General features: G+C 37.1%; 1 protein-coding gene across 9 annotated transcripts in view; it reads right to left on the reverse strand.

Annotated features, from left to right (window-relative positions):
- GALNT13 (polypeptide N-acetylgalactosaminyltransferase 13) overlaps nucleotides 1-17617 on the reverse strand; it is a 725693-nt gene that overhangs the window by 283294 nt on the left and 424782 nt on the right. For all 9 annotated transcript variants that reach the window (XM_055135847.1, XM_055135838.1, XM_055135818.1 and 6 more), the window contains 2 exons: nucleotides 13554-13724; nucleotides 772-889 (listed from right to left, as the gene is read on the reverse strand). In XM_055135847.1, coding sequence (XP_054991822.1) covers nucleotides 772-889; nucleotides 13554-13724 — 289 coding nt within the window. The remainder of the gene's footprint in view (nucleotides 1-771; nucleotides 890-13553; nucleotides 13725-17617) is intronic.

Here is a 17617-nt window from a genome sequence, read left to right on the forward strand (position 1 = left end):
ATGTTGCTATTCTTTATTTTTGTGTGTGTGTGTGTGGGATGATGAGTTTGGATCACATATAGTAGTGCTTAGGGCTTAACCCCACTTTGTCCTCAGGATTAACTCCTAAAGTGCTCAGAGCACCATTATGTAAGCCTAAATGATTAAAACAAGGTCAGCTGCATTCAAGGCAAGCTTCTTGACCCTTGTACTATCTATCCAGCTCCAGAATTTATTTCTTAGAAATAAGCATATTTATGTATATATATGCAAAAATTAAAAATTCATATGCTTTTTATCATCATTTTTTAAAGAATTCTTAATTTTCATTTACTTCAAAGGCCAAACAACGAATTTATGTATTCAAACAGATTTATCAAATAACAATGTCTATTTTGTATAAATTCATGTACTTACAGAATTATTCAGAGTTCCTTTGAACAACAGGTTATTCTTAGAGTTATTTGAAAATACCCTCAGGCAGCACTTGCAAATTCTTATAATACAAATACTTCCATGTTTTATTCAAAAGAAAAGAGATCTTTATAAGATGATCTGAAATTTCTAATACTTTCATACTAACAAAAATTATTTTGAAAACTATAATTTCCCATTAAGCATTAAATATTGCATGCAAAAGGACTCTAGCAAAGCTTCTAAATAAATATTAAACTAATCAGTAAGTTTCATCTCTTCACAAAAATGTTTGACAATATATTATGGGGTCTATCTATCTATGCATGCTATAACATAGTATTTCGGCATCAAAAAAATATAGTAAAATGAAATTACCCTAAAAGACATTTCAAGATTCTCTCCACCCCAGATATCCATTCCTGCATCGTACGTTCCTATCTCTTCAAAGTAGTTTCTGTCAATAGAAAATAGGCCACCAGCCATAGTAGGGGTCCTAGTTGAAAAAAACAAAAACAAAAGAATATCTTTTGAAAACAACGTGTAGAGATTAATAAAACTGTAGCAAATATTTTGAGACATTTAAAATTTTTAAAAGAACAATACTCAAAAAATCTGAAGTGGAAACCACAAAAGTCAAGATTTTCAAATTAATAAATAGCATTTTCATTTTAAATTTACTGTGACATTAAGTTTATATTGGCCTATGCTTTTCCTGCAGGTGATTCAACAAATACACAGAACGAATATTGGCCACAGACCATAGGGACTGCTACCTTCCTGCTGAAAGGCACAGTGAAGAGATGTGAGTGCTCTAGTCACAGCCCTGAAAAGAGGTAATTGCTCTGAAATACTATGCAGCTGTTGGAAGAGATGAAGTCATGAAATTTGCTTTTAAGTGAATAGCCTGGAGAGTATCATGCTAAGCGAAATAAGGCAGAAGGAGAGGGACAGACATAGAAGGACTACACTCATTTGTGGAGTATAGAATAACATCACATGAGGCTGACACCCAATGACAGTAGATACAAGGGCCAGGAGGATTGCCCTATAGCTGGAAGCCTGCTTTATGAGTAGAGGGGAGAAGGCAGCTGGAATAGAGAAAGGGTCACTAAGAAAATGATGGATGGAGGAATCAGTCAGGATGGGAGATGCGTGCCGAAAGTAGATAATGGACCAAACATGATGACCTCTCAGTGTCTGTGTTGCAAGTCATAATGCACAATAGTAGAGAGAGAGTATGGGGAATATTGTCTGCATGAAGGTAGGGGGAGGGTGAGGTATACTAGGGATATTGGTGGTGGGGAATGTGCACTGGTGAAGGGATGGGTGTTTGATCATTATATGATTGTAACCGAAACATGAAAGCTTGTAACTACCTCACAATGATTCAATAAAATTTAAAAAAAAAGTAATTGGTCATTACCAATCAGTACATTACGTTATTAAAATACAGGTTGTTAGGGCTGGAGCGATAGCACAGCGGGTAGGGCGTTTGCCTTGCACGCGGCCAACCCAAGTTCAATTCCCAGCATCCCATATGTTCCCCCACCACCGCCAGGAGTAATTCCTGAGTGCAGAGCCAGGAGTAACCCCTGTGTACCGCTGGGTGTCACCCGAAAAGAAAAAAAATACAAGTTGTTATAGTTTATTACCTAATTGCATATATCTTAATTTGAATTCTAGAAATACATGGACATAATTTATCTATTAAAAGATCCAGAGTATAAATATGAAACTATTAAATGCTATAAAACGTTTATCCACTATATGCACTTTATGAAAATTACATAAATATTTTTCACATCAGAACTTTGTATTTAATTGTTTTTTTCTCTTATTTGCCTAATAAATTTATAGGCTGACCCATATGGGTAAACAAGTCCGTGTTTTCTTCAAAGGTTTCAAAGATATTTATGCAGATTCTTCTAGGAATAAATGCCTTTTTCACACATTTAAAATTATCCCTATAGAACTAAATCAGATGTAAGCTTCAAAATAATTATTAATTAAATATGAAAAGTTCAAAGACAATACTGTGGAAATTGCCATTTTTTCATGTAAGGAATATAGATTAAAATTGAAAAAGAAGGTGCCGGAGTGATAGTATAGCGGGGTAAGGCACTTGTCTTGCATGAGGCTGACTTAGGTTTGGTCCCTTGAGCAGTTCCAATAGTGATCCATAAGCACAGAGCCAGAAACTTGAGCAAAGTCAAATGTGCCCCCCCAAAAAACAAACAAACAAAGAAACAATCACCATGAAAAAGAAAATTCTTGCCCACTTCACCACGCCCGCAGCTCCAGTATGACTGAGGAGGACAAGGGAGCTGCTTTGGACACCAGCAGCCCACCAGCAACCTGCAGTATGTGATTTGAGCGTTTCCACCAGGCCCCCTGTGCGGGGGCCCGGCGTTTCTCTTTTTTTTTTAATCTCTCTCTCTCTCCCTCAACCTCTCCTGGGCACAGCACAGCCTCCACCCCACTTCTCTGAGCACAAAATGGAGACACGCACCCAAATGCGCGGTGCGGCTGGAGGGAGATCGAGGGCGGGGAAGTACTGTCTCCGCCCACTTCGGACACTTAAAGAGAGTGCAGCCACGTGGGCTTTCCCACTTCTCCGCGCCCGCAGCCCCAGTATGACTGAGGAGGACAAGGGAGCTTTCCCACTTCTGCCCGTGCGGGGGCCCGGTATTTCTCTAGGTTTTCCCATCTTATGAGCACCATAAAAGGGTAAAAGATTGTAGTGATAGAATTTCAGGCAGAATTTTCCCTGGACTTTATACAGAAACCCAAAACCGCGCAGCCGTGGCCGCGCGACCTAATGTCATCTAATCATCAGCAATATGAAATGGTTCCCTTTTAACGGGTTGGACTTTGGTGGGAAACCCTAACAAGAATAGTAAGTTTTTTGTTGAAATATTGAAGGCAACCAAAATGGTAGCCATCTCTCTAGATTGAACTAAGCCATATCCCCACGCCAGCTGAGAAGAAATATCCTTCTTTCTCGGGAAGAAACGCGGCGTGGCGTTAACCATAGTATGATGTCCATTAAGTTGACACGGACCTGGTGGCATGGGAATGGGATACAAGGGAATAAAGTATTATGTACATGGAACAGCGGAACACTAGTGGAATCTCAAGCCGGGGCCGATACCAGCACACTACTTTTGGTTCCAGAAACTGCAGACTTTCTACCAGACTATCAACTAAGCCAGAGCCCCACGCCGGCTGATGACGGGAAATAACCATCTTTTCCGTTTTTTTTTTTTCCTTTGTCAGGCAGCGTGGTGAATACTAAACAGGCGTGAACTCCGTGGTCGAGGGGGGAAAAAAATAGAAAAGTTATGTAACAAACAATGGGACTTGCTTGAAACCCTAGCAACAATAGCGAGTAATGTGTTGAAACAGAATGTAACCAAGATAAACCGTAAACTAAGTGAAACTTATCAATTACAAGGGCAGGGATGGGGAGGGGGGCGAGGTATACTGGGGTGGTTGGTGATGGAATAGGGGCACTGGTGAAGGGAAGGGTGTTTAGGTATTGTATAATTGACATAATCATGAGAACTATGTAACCCTCCACATGGAGATTAAATAAAATTAAAAAAAAAAAAAGAAAATTCTTATAGCCCAGTAGTGGTTTTATCTATACCAGCAGTAGTTATTTGTGGATGTTAATTGTAGAATAATTATTTTCAATCTGTGAAGCACATCCAAACATCTTCATCCTTGTAAAAATTTGTTTTCATGCTTGGGTACTATTCTCTACAGATTAGGATTTAATATGAGGCCCTGACATTTGGTATTGGATAAAATTCACAGATGAATCTAAAGTGCTGATCAAGATGGGGAAGTTTGCACTAAATACTGAAATTTGGAATGTCTAAGTGCCCTAGACTGTTGAAAATGTTCTGCTTTTCTCAAAATTACATGCTCTTCTGCCACAGGGCATACCCATGTCTTCTAATTGAAAACTACAGTTCACTGAAAAACCACCAAGTAATATGTACTTGGATAACTACCATATTGCAAAGTTCTAAATTTCTCCCAATGCTCTTGCTATTTAAAACTCAAGTAATTAACTGTCCATCACTTGGAGTAGCAGAGCCTCACTTGGTCTCCAAGCTATTTTATTACTTCTAACCTTGCTGGGCTCCTGTCATGTACAGTATCATTGACCTTCTCAGTCATAATGAGAAATACTAACAAAGCTAAACAGATGGTAATTATGGAATGGCCACGACCCTTTCCTGATTGAGCTTTTGTTACTCTATGGCAATAACTCAATGAGGTATTACAGTGTTAGACGTCTATTAAATAAAATGAGGAACAAAAATTGCTACAATTATCCTATCACAAAGCAAGCAAGTGCTTAAGAATGTTAAGTGATGCATTTTTAATAATCAATTCAAAGTGCTATCTACTTATCTGTTTACCAATAAAGCAATAAACTTTTAACATATATTTAACACATATTTAATACATACTGAAGTCCATATCACAATTGACTATTATCTATACAAATACTTTGAAATATATGATATAAATGGCTTAAATTATGATAAGAATAAATTGCATATATATCATTTATACCTGAAAAGTAATAAATAAAAGCAACATTTTTTTCTTAAAAATATTAAATACTCTGGGAGAGAAAGAGAATTCAATAATTTTTAAGAAAAAAATTTGGTTTTGGTTTTATTTAACAGAAGAAGAGAAGGAAAGACCCCCCATAGACCATAGAGGCAGGCTGGGGGGGGAGTGGCAGGAGGGAGACTGGAGTCATTGGTGGTGGGAAATGGACGCTGGTGGAGGGATGGGTATTGAATTATTGTATGACTGAAGCCTGATCATGAGCAGCTTTGTAACTGTGTATCTTATGGTGACTCAATTAAAAAAAAAATAAAAAAACACTGACTACTAAGCCAGACCTGTGGTACATCAGGTAGGGCAGTTGCCTTGCATTAAACTGACTGTAGTTCAAGCCCAGGAACTCCGCATGGTTTCCCAAGACTGCCAGGAGTGATCCCTAAGTGCAGAACCAGAAGAAAGCCCTGAGCACAGTTGGGTGTGGCCCTTATCAAAGAACTAGAAACTGTGTATTCTGAAAGAGATTATCCTAGAAATATTATTTTTCTATTTTGTATTTGCGATGTCAGTGATTTCTCCCAGATATTCAGAAGATGGTGCTCTAATATCTAGAGATGAAATGATAGCAGGTAAGGCGATTAGCTTCCATAATGCTGACCTGGGTGTGGTCCATGGCATGGCATATTGTTCTCTGAGTTTCACCAGGAGTGGTCCCTGTGCACAGCGCCAGAAGTAAGCATCACTGTGTTCCCCCTGCACCCTCTCCCAATGCTACAATTTTTTTGTGTGTGAGTTAAAGCCACTTTATTTTTTGTGTGAGTTAAGGCCACTTTAAAGAACATGCTCTCAATTTTGAGTTCAGTGCTCTGTACTGCCCCTAATGAACTATTGACATATGCTTGTGTGTGGATCTTAAATGTTTACAATGCTTAGAAAATGAAAAGACTTGATTAAAGTTGAATTAGATGAACAATGTAATTTTTTGAAGGTTTTATTTATGCAATGTCAAACAAGCCGCACAATTCAATCTGTTTGTTGGGAGAAAGGAGGAATTTGGTAATTGTGTTTGATAAAATTTGAAAAATAAAGATGCATTATATTATAAAGAACTCCAAAAATAAATATTTGATTAGGGTAAACAATGATTTTTTTCACCAGAAATTAAAAAGTTAAAAAATATAATGACAGAATACATTAGATCATTCAGAAATTCTAAAAAAGAATCCCTGTTATATCATTAGAGCAACGTAACCTATATTTCATAGGAGATACATGCCGTGAATGTAAAAAAACAGGTAAAAAATAAAGATACACTAGGAATAATCAAATTTAGTTTTTAGGAATATGATTTTACTTCAATTGACAAGGTTAAAATCTCAAGTCCACCCACATTATGATCTTTAACAAGTCACTTAAACTCAATGTCTCAATGTTATTAACAATGAACCCTGCGATGCGTCACTGAATGTAATATTCTTGGAGTACTACCAGTTCATAGCAACTGCTACGCACTTTAAGTTTTAATTTTAAGAGGAAAATGGGGGTTAGAGAGATAGGGCGTTGACCTAGCCACTGCATTCCATATTGTTCCCTGAGTTTGCCAAGAGTCCTTCCTAAGGAAACCCTGCACATCACCAGGTGTGCCCCAGCCCCTCCAAAAGAGAAGAAAAGATTTATTTCCAAAAAAAAATGAGTTTTGATTTCAGAATGTAATTATAAATATTTTAGTAATTTAGAGTTTTTAAATCCCTACAAATTTGGTCAAGCTAATTGAATTAATTATGTGTTTAAATTTTAATTGCTATTCAAATACCCTAAAGCAATTAGTGACTTGTTAAGAAATTCTATTAAGATCTCTCACTTCTCCCATACATAACAAGTCAGATCTAAACTTACTTGAGTAGTTGAGGCAGTTAACTGGGAATGTACTTTTACTGAGTTTAAGCTCCAAATTAATAACTATGTTTTCCTATATTTTTAGCTGTCCTCAAATTTATTTCAGAATTATTAAATGTAATAATTTATTCTTGATATTTGTTACCTTTGATAAATCAGAATTGTATTTAGTTTTTCCTTGGCAAAAGCCAAGGACTTTGGAGAAAATGATCTAATAAGATTTGAGAGATGAGAGACCAAGATTTAGGATGTTAACTATGATCAAACAATATAATATCTAGACTAACTAGTATTTAGCCCTTATTAATAACATTTCTCGTATTTCATTACAATGAAAAATTATATCACTGTATCACTGTCATCCTGTTGCTTATTGATTTGCTCGAGCAGGCGCCAGTAATGTCTCCATTCGTCCCTGTCATGGTCAGGGTCAGGGGAATGAGGCCCATTATTGTTACTGTTTTTGGCATATCAAATATGCCATGGGTAGCTTGCCAGGCTCTGCCGTGCAAGATTCTGCATCGCTCTCTTCTGGGAACTTTGTTTTATAGTCTCTGGATCTTGGCCGTTGATGAGATTACATGGCACTGGGGGCAGTATGTGGGTGGGTGTGGCTGCCAAGCTACTGAAAACTGGAAATCTGGGTGGAAGAGTCCCAGTCTCCGTCAGAGCAGGCTTGGAGATCTCAGCTACGGGTCCTGTATACCTGGGTTACTCTGACAGTTCCTTCATGGGTGAGGCTTGTCCGAGCGTGTGAAGAGTGGCCTTGGGCATGTCTGTGGCTGGGTTCTAGAGGTTTTTGGCTAATGGGGTTCTGCTTGGGGTGAGGAGGGCGACTCAATCCGTCCCCCTGTGAGGGGCCTCTGTGGACAGCCTGGTGCAGGGGCAGAAGATGCTGCATCTCTCTCTTCTAGGAGCTTTGTTTTATAGTCTCTGGGTCTTGACCATTGGTGAGATTACATGGCACTGGGGGCAAGTAAATTTTAAGTAAAGCAAGCTATTACTTATTGAGTGAAATTTACATTGAAAGACATGGGGATGAGAAAAAGAAGGATACATGTACAAGAGAGAACATGGTCTCCACTGTGGAAAAAGCATAAAGAGAGTTATGTGTTAAATGGAGAACACAGCTTGAAAGTGTAAACCAGCAAAGGCTGGAGAGATAGTACAGTGGGTAGGGTGCTCACCTTGCATTTGGCCACATTTTATTCTATATATTATGATATGGATAATTTAGATACTATAATGACATAATTTTGATTATTCAAAATCAGAAGTTATTATGGCTTCATTTGATTGATCAGTTTAGGGGTTTGGAAATAAAAGTCAATTTAGATGTGAGTTGTTTTCCTTTCTTTCTTAACCTGTGCACTATAGCCAATAAAAAGAACAAGATGAAAAGACATAATACAATTTTATTTAAGAGTTAAGTAAAGGAATGTGCTTATAAATTTGAGCAGAGTCCAATGGTAAGTATAGTGTTTGGTGGGATGTTGTACACCATGGTACTCAACGACCAAATGTTTGGTTAAGATAATGCAGTTTTCTGTAAAAAAAAATCCAGGACCTGTTACTTTTTTATTACTTTATTTATTTTTTAATTAGTGAATCACCATGAGGGTACAGTTACAGATTTACATATTTTCTTGCTTGTGCTTCCCTCATACACTGTTTGAGAACCAATCCCTCTACCGGTGCCCATTCTACCACCAATGAACCCAGTATCCCTCCCACCCACCAACCTCATCCCACCTACCCCACCATGCCTCTGTGGCAGAGCATTCCCTTCTGTTCTCTCTCTCCTTTTGGGTGTTGTGGTTTACAAAAGGAGCATTGAGTGGCCATTGTGTTCAATCCATAGTCTACTTTCAGCACACATCTCCCTTCCCGAGCGAGTTCTCCAACCACATTTTACTTGGTGTTCCCTTCTCTATCTGAGCTGTCTTTTCCCCTAGCATGTGAGGCCGGCTCCAAGCCATGGAGCCCACCTCCTGGTACTTATTTCTACTATTCTTGGGTGTTATTCTCCTACTTTGTTATTTTATATTCCACAGATGAGTGCAATTTTTCTATGTCTGTCTCTCTCTTTCTGACTCATTTCACTTAGCATGATACTTTTCATGTTGATCCACTTACATGCAAAGTTCATGACTTCATCTCTTCTAATAGCTGCATAGTATTCCATTGTATAGATTTATCAAAGTTTCTTTAACCAGTCATCTGTCCTGGGCATTCGGGTTTTTTCCAGATTCTGGCTATTGTAAACAGTGCTTTGATGAACATATAAGTGTAGATGTCATTTCAACTATACTTTATTCTTCACTGGGATATATTCCCAGCAGTGGTATTACTGGGTCAAATGGGAGCTCAATTTCTAATATTTTAAGAAGTGTCCATATCGGTTTCCAAAAGGGCTGAACCAGTCAGCATTCCCACAAGCAGTGTAGAAGGGTCCTTTTCTCCCCACATCCTCGTCAACCGTGATTGCTTTCGTTCTTTTGGATGTGTGCCAGTCTCTGTGGTGTGAGGTGGTATCTCATAGTTGTTTTGATCTTCATCTCCCTGATGATTAGTTATGAAGAGCATTTTTTCATGTGCCTTTTGGCCATTCATATCTCTTCCTTGGGAAAGTTTCTGTCATTTCTTCGCCCCATTTTCTGATGGGGTTGAATGTTTTCTTCTTGTAGAGTTCAACCAGTGCCTTATATACACTTGATATCAACCCCTTATCAGATGGGTATTGGGTGACTATCCTTTCCCACTCTGTAGATTGTCTTTGTATTCTGAGCCAGATATACCACCTGAGCACTCATGTGTGTGCTATCTATCACTCAGCATAAGCCTGCAAGCCTCCGAGTAGGTGTCTCTGCAAATTTCATCTTTCCTTTTACCTTCATTGATGTTCAAGAAGACTCGAACACCACTATGGGGTTAGCTGGAATCAGACACTTGGAAAACTTTAGTTAAGTAAGTAAGTTAGTTTAGTACATAAATATGACATTCAAAGCATCATAGTTTCTTTCTATCTTACCTCCAATTTTCTCTGATCCCAACAGGCTTTATAAAAGCCTTGGAAATTATCCTCTAGAGTACATGGAAGAAAAGTCATACAAAGATTCAATTCTTTCCAAAGACTATAAACTGACCGACTCCATCTGACATGGTCATCTTTTTTCCTCTCTCACATAATTAATATGCAGTACATTTAAACATGGGTAGGCAACAATGTTGAAGAAGTAAACATTGTAAAGTTCAGATCTTTCTTTCAAAGTTGTCCAGGGCCATTTCCCTAGATTCTTGGCTAACTAAATCTGTGCAAATCAATGCAAAAGAGCTTGGATGCAGTGCTGCTCTAGCCCTGAGGTTCTGGGGATCAGGCAGACCACCCCATCAGTGTTAGGGCAGGACCATACCAAAAGGTGCTCAGGGATCACCAGAGGTGCATTCTGCAATACTTAGTGGACAGTTTGGTGCTGGGAATCACCCAGGGGTCACTTATATGCAAAATATACCCCTTAATTCCTGTACTATCTCTCTTCCTCCCAAATAAAAACTAATAAATTATTAAATGATGTTAGATTATAAAAATAGACAAATAAAGTAAGTATTGAAATACAAGTTTAATGAAAAATTTTTAGTTTTAAAACAATGAATGGAATAGAAAATACTTGGCTTTCAACTTTTAATTAATAGAAAAAATGCATCTGTAAAGAAATATTTCAAATGGTTAAGAGGTGGTTCATTGGTGTTCTGTTTCTTTATTATTTTAGACACTTGCACATTATTTGACAAAGAATATATGTTACTTACATAGTCAAAGAGCAATTTAAAATAACTCCTTTTAAATTTATTTCTCAGTTAACATTTTAGAGCACTTCATGTGTTAATCAAGAGTGGGATATAATTTTCCACTCTATAGTTGATAAGATTGGGTGATATCCTTATTACAAAGCCTTGAAATAAAACCCAGACCCTCACAAATCAGTTTGTTTCTTCTATGAAATTACATTTGTAGTAGAAAGAAAAGAATATGTATGAACATTCGATGAGGCATTCATAATAAATGCAGAACCACGGTAATTTAAGATATTATGGAGTCAAAATTTCACCACTAAAATGTCAAGGATAGTGTATTGATAAAAAAAATCTAAACACTCCGGATTATGTGTACTACTTTCCCATATTTGTAACTTAACAAGGTATTTCACAAGCTCAATTATTATAAAAATAAAAGTATGTTAAGCCCAGAAGCAGACAACAGTATAATATGTAAAACCATTATAAACTTTAAATATGGTTTATCTATGGTTAGGTCACAAGTTCAAGTTGTTCTCTATGTATGCAGATGCACAATTATATTTTTAAATGATGACTATCCAATTAGAGTTACTAGAAAGTTCTATCTTAATTGACATTTAAAATCAAGTTTATGGCCACAGAAACCAAAATTTCAAACTAATTTTAATCACTTTAGCTATTCAGAATTCTGCTAATCAAGTTGGAAAAAAATTGTCTTCAACACCTAGAATGATTTATCTGTTTGTACGAATGTGAGAAAAATGATCACATCTTCGTGTAATAGATTAAAAGTACAAAGAAAGTCACATTACAGCTCTGCTGATGAAAATTACCTGCAGGCTATTACAACACAGCCAATGAATTAATTAACCTTTTGCCATAAAAATCTCCAAACTTCAGCAAAGACAGGTTTCTCCTGCTTCAGTTCCATCAACATTTTTGAAAGTATAGTACTAAACAATTATTAAGAGAAATGAATAAAATATTCTTAGAGTTTTATTAGCTCTCCATTGTACTTTAATAAACTGCAAAAATGTGATTAAAATAGAGCACATTGGGACCAGGGATGTAACTCAGTGACAGAACGCTTGCCTTGGATGTGTGTAGTCCTGTGTTAAAAAAAAAAATGTTTTGAGCAAATTGAATAACTGGAAACTTCACAGTTCACTTTTTGCTTTGTTCAGTGAAAGATTAAAAAGAGCACTCAATTTCTATTTAGATCTTATGTTTATAAATGAGATCAGATATATATTACTATAAATGTTCCTTTTAATTACCTTCTGACTCAGTGAGAAAATAAAATTCAGCATATCTTTTGCCAGTGTCACTAAAAAATGAATACAAAGACATCCTTTTACACTTTATCTTCAAATAAATAAACTATCTTTATTTTGCGTATTCATAAAGTATTTAGAGATTCCTTATGTTGGCACATGAAGCTTTAAAATCAGGCAGTGTAAAATGATACCATGATCTAGGGATCTCCTATAAACAATTATATTGATCCTGGATTCTTGGTAATGCGAGAATCAAGAAGAGTTGCTGAAAGTATAGGTTCTAGTAAGATTTAAAAAAACTCCCAATTTACACCTTAACTACTAATATTATAATTTCAGCTGTGTTATACAACTGTCTAGAATGACATTTTATCTTTCTCCTTATAATATGTACTTAAGAGATGTTAAAACCTCAATTTTCAACTATTTAATAACAATTATAACTGCTCACAATGATTAACTGACTTTTAGAACTAGATTTTATTAATCCAACATAAAAATTAGACTTGACAAAAGATATCATTACTTCAGTATTTAGGAGGCATTCTTACGTTGATTATGCAATTAGGTATGTTGCTTTAGAACCTTAGGATCTTAGGCACAAAAGAGATCACAGAGTTTGAGGTTCATGTGTTGCTTGCACCGAAATGCATGTTCCATACTGGGTTGGCATCACATGCCCTCCTGATCCAGAATTGTTTGGCATGTCCATGAGGGAGGCCTGAGCAGCACTGCTTAAGCATCCAAATAGCACCTCATCTGTGGGTCCAAGCACTGAACCTCCATATGTGTTGACTGGGTACTGCAGGAAGTGGCCTCCAGGCCATAGAGCACTGATTGAGGGGCCACACCACATCCCAAAAATTAGAATGTTAGTCATTATTCCAAAAATCAATTTGCTAAATTTATCTTTAAAGAGCAAATTGAGCCAAAATATAGTTACTGGTTTAGAAATTGTGCATACAATGATTTTTAGTTGCAGATTAATGACATATAAATGATTTATTAAAGTAAAAGTTTAATTTTTTTTCTTCTTTGATGCCAGAAATAGAAACCAGGGACTCACACATGTGAGGTATATGCTCTACCACTGAGTCGTATGTTTGATAAATAAATTAAGTAAATGATAAATTATTCATAATTGCTAGTAGATTTTGATTTTACAAATGAATTTTTCATTTATAAATAATACTCTTATTTAAGTTTTGTAAATTTAGAATACTTACCCAAAATTCTTCTATTTTAGTTTATAAATAGCTCTATTGTAACACACATTCATTTAGATAACTATCTACCTCAACTGCAAAGACTAGAATATATAGATTACATAGAAGAGTTAAAATAAATGTATTTTAAATATCCAAACACTCAAATTAAAAAAAAATTATCGCACTTCGAATACTTAAGTTTGCCTCTACTAATTTCAATTAGATTTAGCTTTGTCATTATTTTTTAGAAAATGGAATAGAAGGTATCATACTAGTGTATATAATAAATGTATATGGCTTTAAAATATATATAAATCACAATATAGCATTTTTAGTGCTTTGATTATAAATGAATAGAAATGCTATCTTTTAGAAGATTTGGTCCACATACCTTACAGGTAATGTTCTGTCTCCTTTCCGTCTATCCATTTCTCTTTGGGGAACAGGATACCATCGGAAATTAAGTTTCCAGTTAAAACCCCCATAAGTCATGTCTGACCCAGCCATATATTCAAAGGTATCATCACTAATCACATCAATGATGGGACATACAACTGTTTTCCTGCAGGAAAATTTAAAAGCAGTTTATACAAAGGCTTTATATTTTCATTCATTCTTTTGTTCTATAAAATTATTTCCTTTTACTACTTCCTGCATTCTATTTTATACTCTCACACATAATCTAATCAAATTCACTAATTGATCTTTAAGCTGATTTTCAAATGAGTTCTATGTATTAACTCAGCAGGATGAGAATAATCTGTAATTCATAAATGTCCCATCCACAGCATGATTAGTAATAGACATTCATATTATGCATCATTTTAATTACAGTCCACTGGAATGCAATATAATGCAGGAATTAGAAAATGGATAATGGCAAATACATTTGGTATGTGTCCCAAATTTAAACTGTCCCAATCTTAAGAGGCAGTTTTGAAAAAAATTCTATGAGGAAAAATACCTACCAGGAAAAACAAAATTTAACAATAAATGGGGCTGGAACCACAGTGCAGTAGTTTGCTTTGCATGCTGAGGACTTGGGTTCTACCGAGGCATCCCAGCTGGTTCCCAACACAGCCAGGAATAATTCTTCAGTGTAGTCAGGAGAGACCCTGGGACACACTAGGGGTGGCCCCAGAACAAACAAAAAACTCATCAACAATATAAACCATGCTCATAATAGGTATGTTTTCTGTGAAACAAATTTCTAAGTGAACTGTCATAGAACTCAGCATGTATTTATAGTAAGAATGACATATTTCAAATAGGGAAAAGATCCGCAACTTCAAATTCCAGAGCATTATCCTTATGCCCATTTTTCTTAATAAAGGAAATAACGAGAAGATCTGCTAATCTTGATGGAGCACATGAGAAAATATGTGGAGCATATGGAGCACATAAATAAATAAATATTTATCGATTTATTTAATGTAAGGAAAATGTTCGTTTTAGTTAACTGAAATAAGCAAACCAGGAGAAAGACCAATTTTACTCATGTGGAAAATAAAACAAAGCTAGTAAAAAACAAAACAAAAAGGAAGTCACCTCAATGGTGAACAGAGGGGAACGAAGTGAGATGGTGGGTGAAATGGATAAAGAAGGTCCGTTATAGAGCAGTGGAATAAAATAATTTAGACTTTCAGTGAGACTCACAATGTGAAAGAGTAATTATATGTATTCTTTTTAATTCATGTTATTCTTTCTCCAGTTCCCCTACTATTGTTTTATGTATTTTATTTTAGGATTAACCTTCTGGCATCTTAGAGGAAATAATCATATCTATCTAAGTTTGCATTTATTGTAGCTAATTTTCAAGATTAGGCCTCATTTTTTATTCTATTTGATAATGGTAAATATACAAATATGTAGTTGAATAGCCTACAGATAAAGAAAACAAAAGAACATTTTTTTTTGCTTTTTGGGTCACACCTGGCGATGCACAGGGGTTACTCCTGGCTCTGCACTCAGGAATCACTCCTGGCGATGCTCAGGGGACCCTATGGGATGCTGGGAATCGAACCCGGGTCGACTGCGTGCAAGGCAAACGCTCTACCCGCTGTGCTATTGCTCCAGCCCCAAAAGAACATTATTTTTTCTGGTTTCCTAGCACTGACATTTCAATTGCTCATTGCAACTGATTCTAATATTTTACTGTAGTGTAAACGCTGACAAGTTATTTTCTTTTTTCCTTTTTTTCTTTTTTTTAAGATAAGTGCCTTATTTAAGCTTTGATTGACCATATATCTACTTCAAAGAGGCATCCCCTTTGAATGTTTTAAAATGATTTCATAAGAGCTTAGGGTGTGACTGCCGAGATGTGATCCCGGGGGCCGCACGCGTGTGTGGCCCCTCCGCAGCTGCACGAGTGTGAATCCAGACCCAGCTAAACCACTTTTGACATGGGCAGCTACTTGCAGAATGTCTCCAGCCTGAGAACTAAGCCTCGACCCCATGCCCGCCCAGGAGGGGAAAGGTATTTCTCTCTCTCGCCTCTCCCTTCCTGGGGATGAAGGGCGTGGGGACTGCCATATTATGACGACCACAGATGGGGTTTACAAGCTTGCAATGATCCAACATCCAGAATAAATTTCCCTAGACTTAGTTGTTAAAGTTCAGAAATCCAAAACCATGTGGCCACTACCACGGTCATGCGACCTCATTTCTCTTCACAATAGGTCTGACTCTAGTGGGGTGCTCCTAACAATAATGGTGAGGTTAGTGTTGAAATATTGAATGTAACCAAAGTAAATAGAAAGTAAAGTGAAATTTATCAGTTACAAGACAGGGTGGGGGGTGTGGGGGTGGGCGGGATGGGAGGTGTACTCTGTTTTATTTTTTTTTTTTTGGTGGTGGGATATGGACACTGGTGAAGGGATGGTTGTTTCAGCATTGTATGACTAAGACTTAAGCCTGAAAGCATTGTAATTTTCCACATGGTGATTCAATAAAATAAAATTCTTATTAAAATTTAATAAGCTCTTTTTTAGAGCTTAGGGTGTCAGGAGCTGCAGTGGTAGCACAGCAGGTAGGGTATTTGCCTTGCACATGGCCAACCTGGGTTTGATTCCCAGCATGCTATATGGTCCCCTGAGCACCACCAGGAGAGCAGAGTGCAGAGACAAGAGTAACCCCTGAGTATCGCCGGGTGTGACCCAAAAAGAAAAAAAAGAGTTTAGGGTGTCAGCATAGGGATTTGGGGTACAAATGGAACTGTTACAATGGATGGGTCCAACAGTCCCCAGCACCACAGGGACTGAACAATGCTGCATCCTTGTGCTCTAGCATTGAACATTCCAGTTCAATTGGTTGAATACGGTAGGGAGTGGCCCTGAGATCCTGAGCCAGATCCTTCTGAGCATTGCTTGGGAGACACCTCCAACCCCCTCATGTGAGTCAAGGAAACACAATGTCAATTAAGGATCTCACCTCAAGGACTCAACCTTTTTGATTATTTTCAGTAATTAATCATTTAGGCCACTTAAGATGTTCTCTTCCTGTGCTTTAATTTCATGCTCTTTTGTGTTAAATTCACTGACAGTTACTATGGGAACCCTCAGTGTGCTGTGTATTTTCCAAGATTTGCAAGTGATAAAACATTTTCTCCCCAAGTTTCCTGATAATTACTAAGAAGAGCAATTTAGTCTTATATAGTAAGAAACACAAGGATTGGTTGCTGGCTATCCATAGCCACAAGATGAGCACATGATAAAGAGTAAAGTTAGGTCTTCTCTGATATCAACATGATTTTCTAACTTAAGTAGGTCATCAGGGAAGGAGGTGCTTGGCAATGAGTTTCAGGAAGTAATAAAATTAAGATATGATCTGAAAAGAAGTTATTGTCCCTTGCCCTCTGGCTGTCCTCAAAGTCACAAAGGCAGAACCTCCTCTAGAGATGTATCACAAGAACAAAGTCCCATAAGAATTGAATAACAACAGCCCAACAGGAACACTGAATTCCCTCAGAGAAACTTCAGGAATAGCAAAAGGCTTTGATCAGACTGAAAAAAAGAAGACCACTCAAATTTCAAAGCCCATTTCTGTTGCCAAAGTCCTAGTGAAGATTTCTTTTAACAAAATCCCCTAGGTAGAGAGCAGTCTGGAAAAGCTATGTAGTCAACTTTGCAAAGGCAAGCATCAGGCACTCCCATTCTGGGTGGGATCCCAACATCCCAAGTTTAAATGTGTAATCCCTTGCTTTTAATTGGGGCTCTCTTCTCTCTCTGGAAATCTCTGTATCCCCTTTTGAATGCTTTTCCCTTCCCCCTGTTAATATAACTTCCAGATGAAGAGCAAAAGCCTTGCTCTAGACTCAGAAAGCACAGTTCTCCCCGAATATTCCAGTGGTTAGGGTGAATTCCCACAAAGTGCAGATCAGCTACAGCTTTCTCACTGCATTTTGGGACACACTGTCCACACCCTATAGGTATTTGTGCAAGCTTCCTGGGTTTCTTC

This window comes from Sorex araneus, chromosome 1 (genome assembly GCF_027595985.1).
Source record: "Sorex araneus isolate mSorAra2 chromosome 1, mSorAra2.pri, whole genome shotgun sequence".
In the NCBI taxonomy this organism is placed as follows: domain Eukaryota; kingdom Metazoa; phylum Chordata; class Mammalia; order Eulipotyphla; family Soricidae; genus Sorex; species Sorex araneus.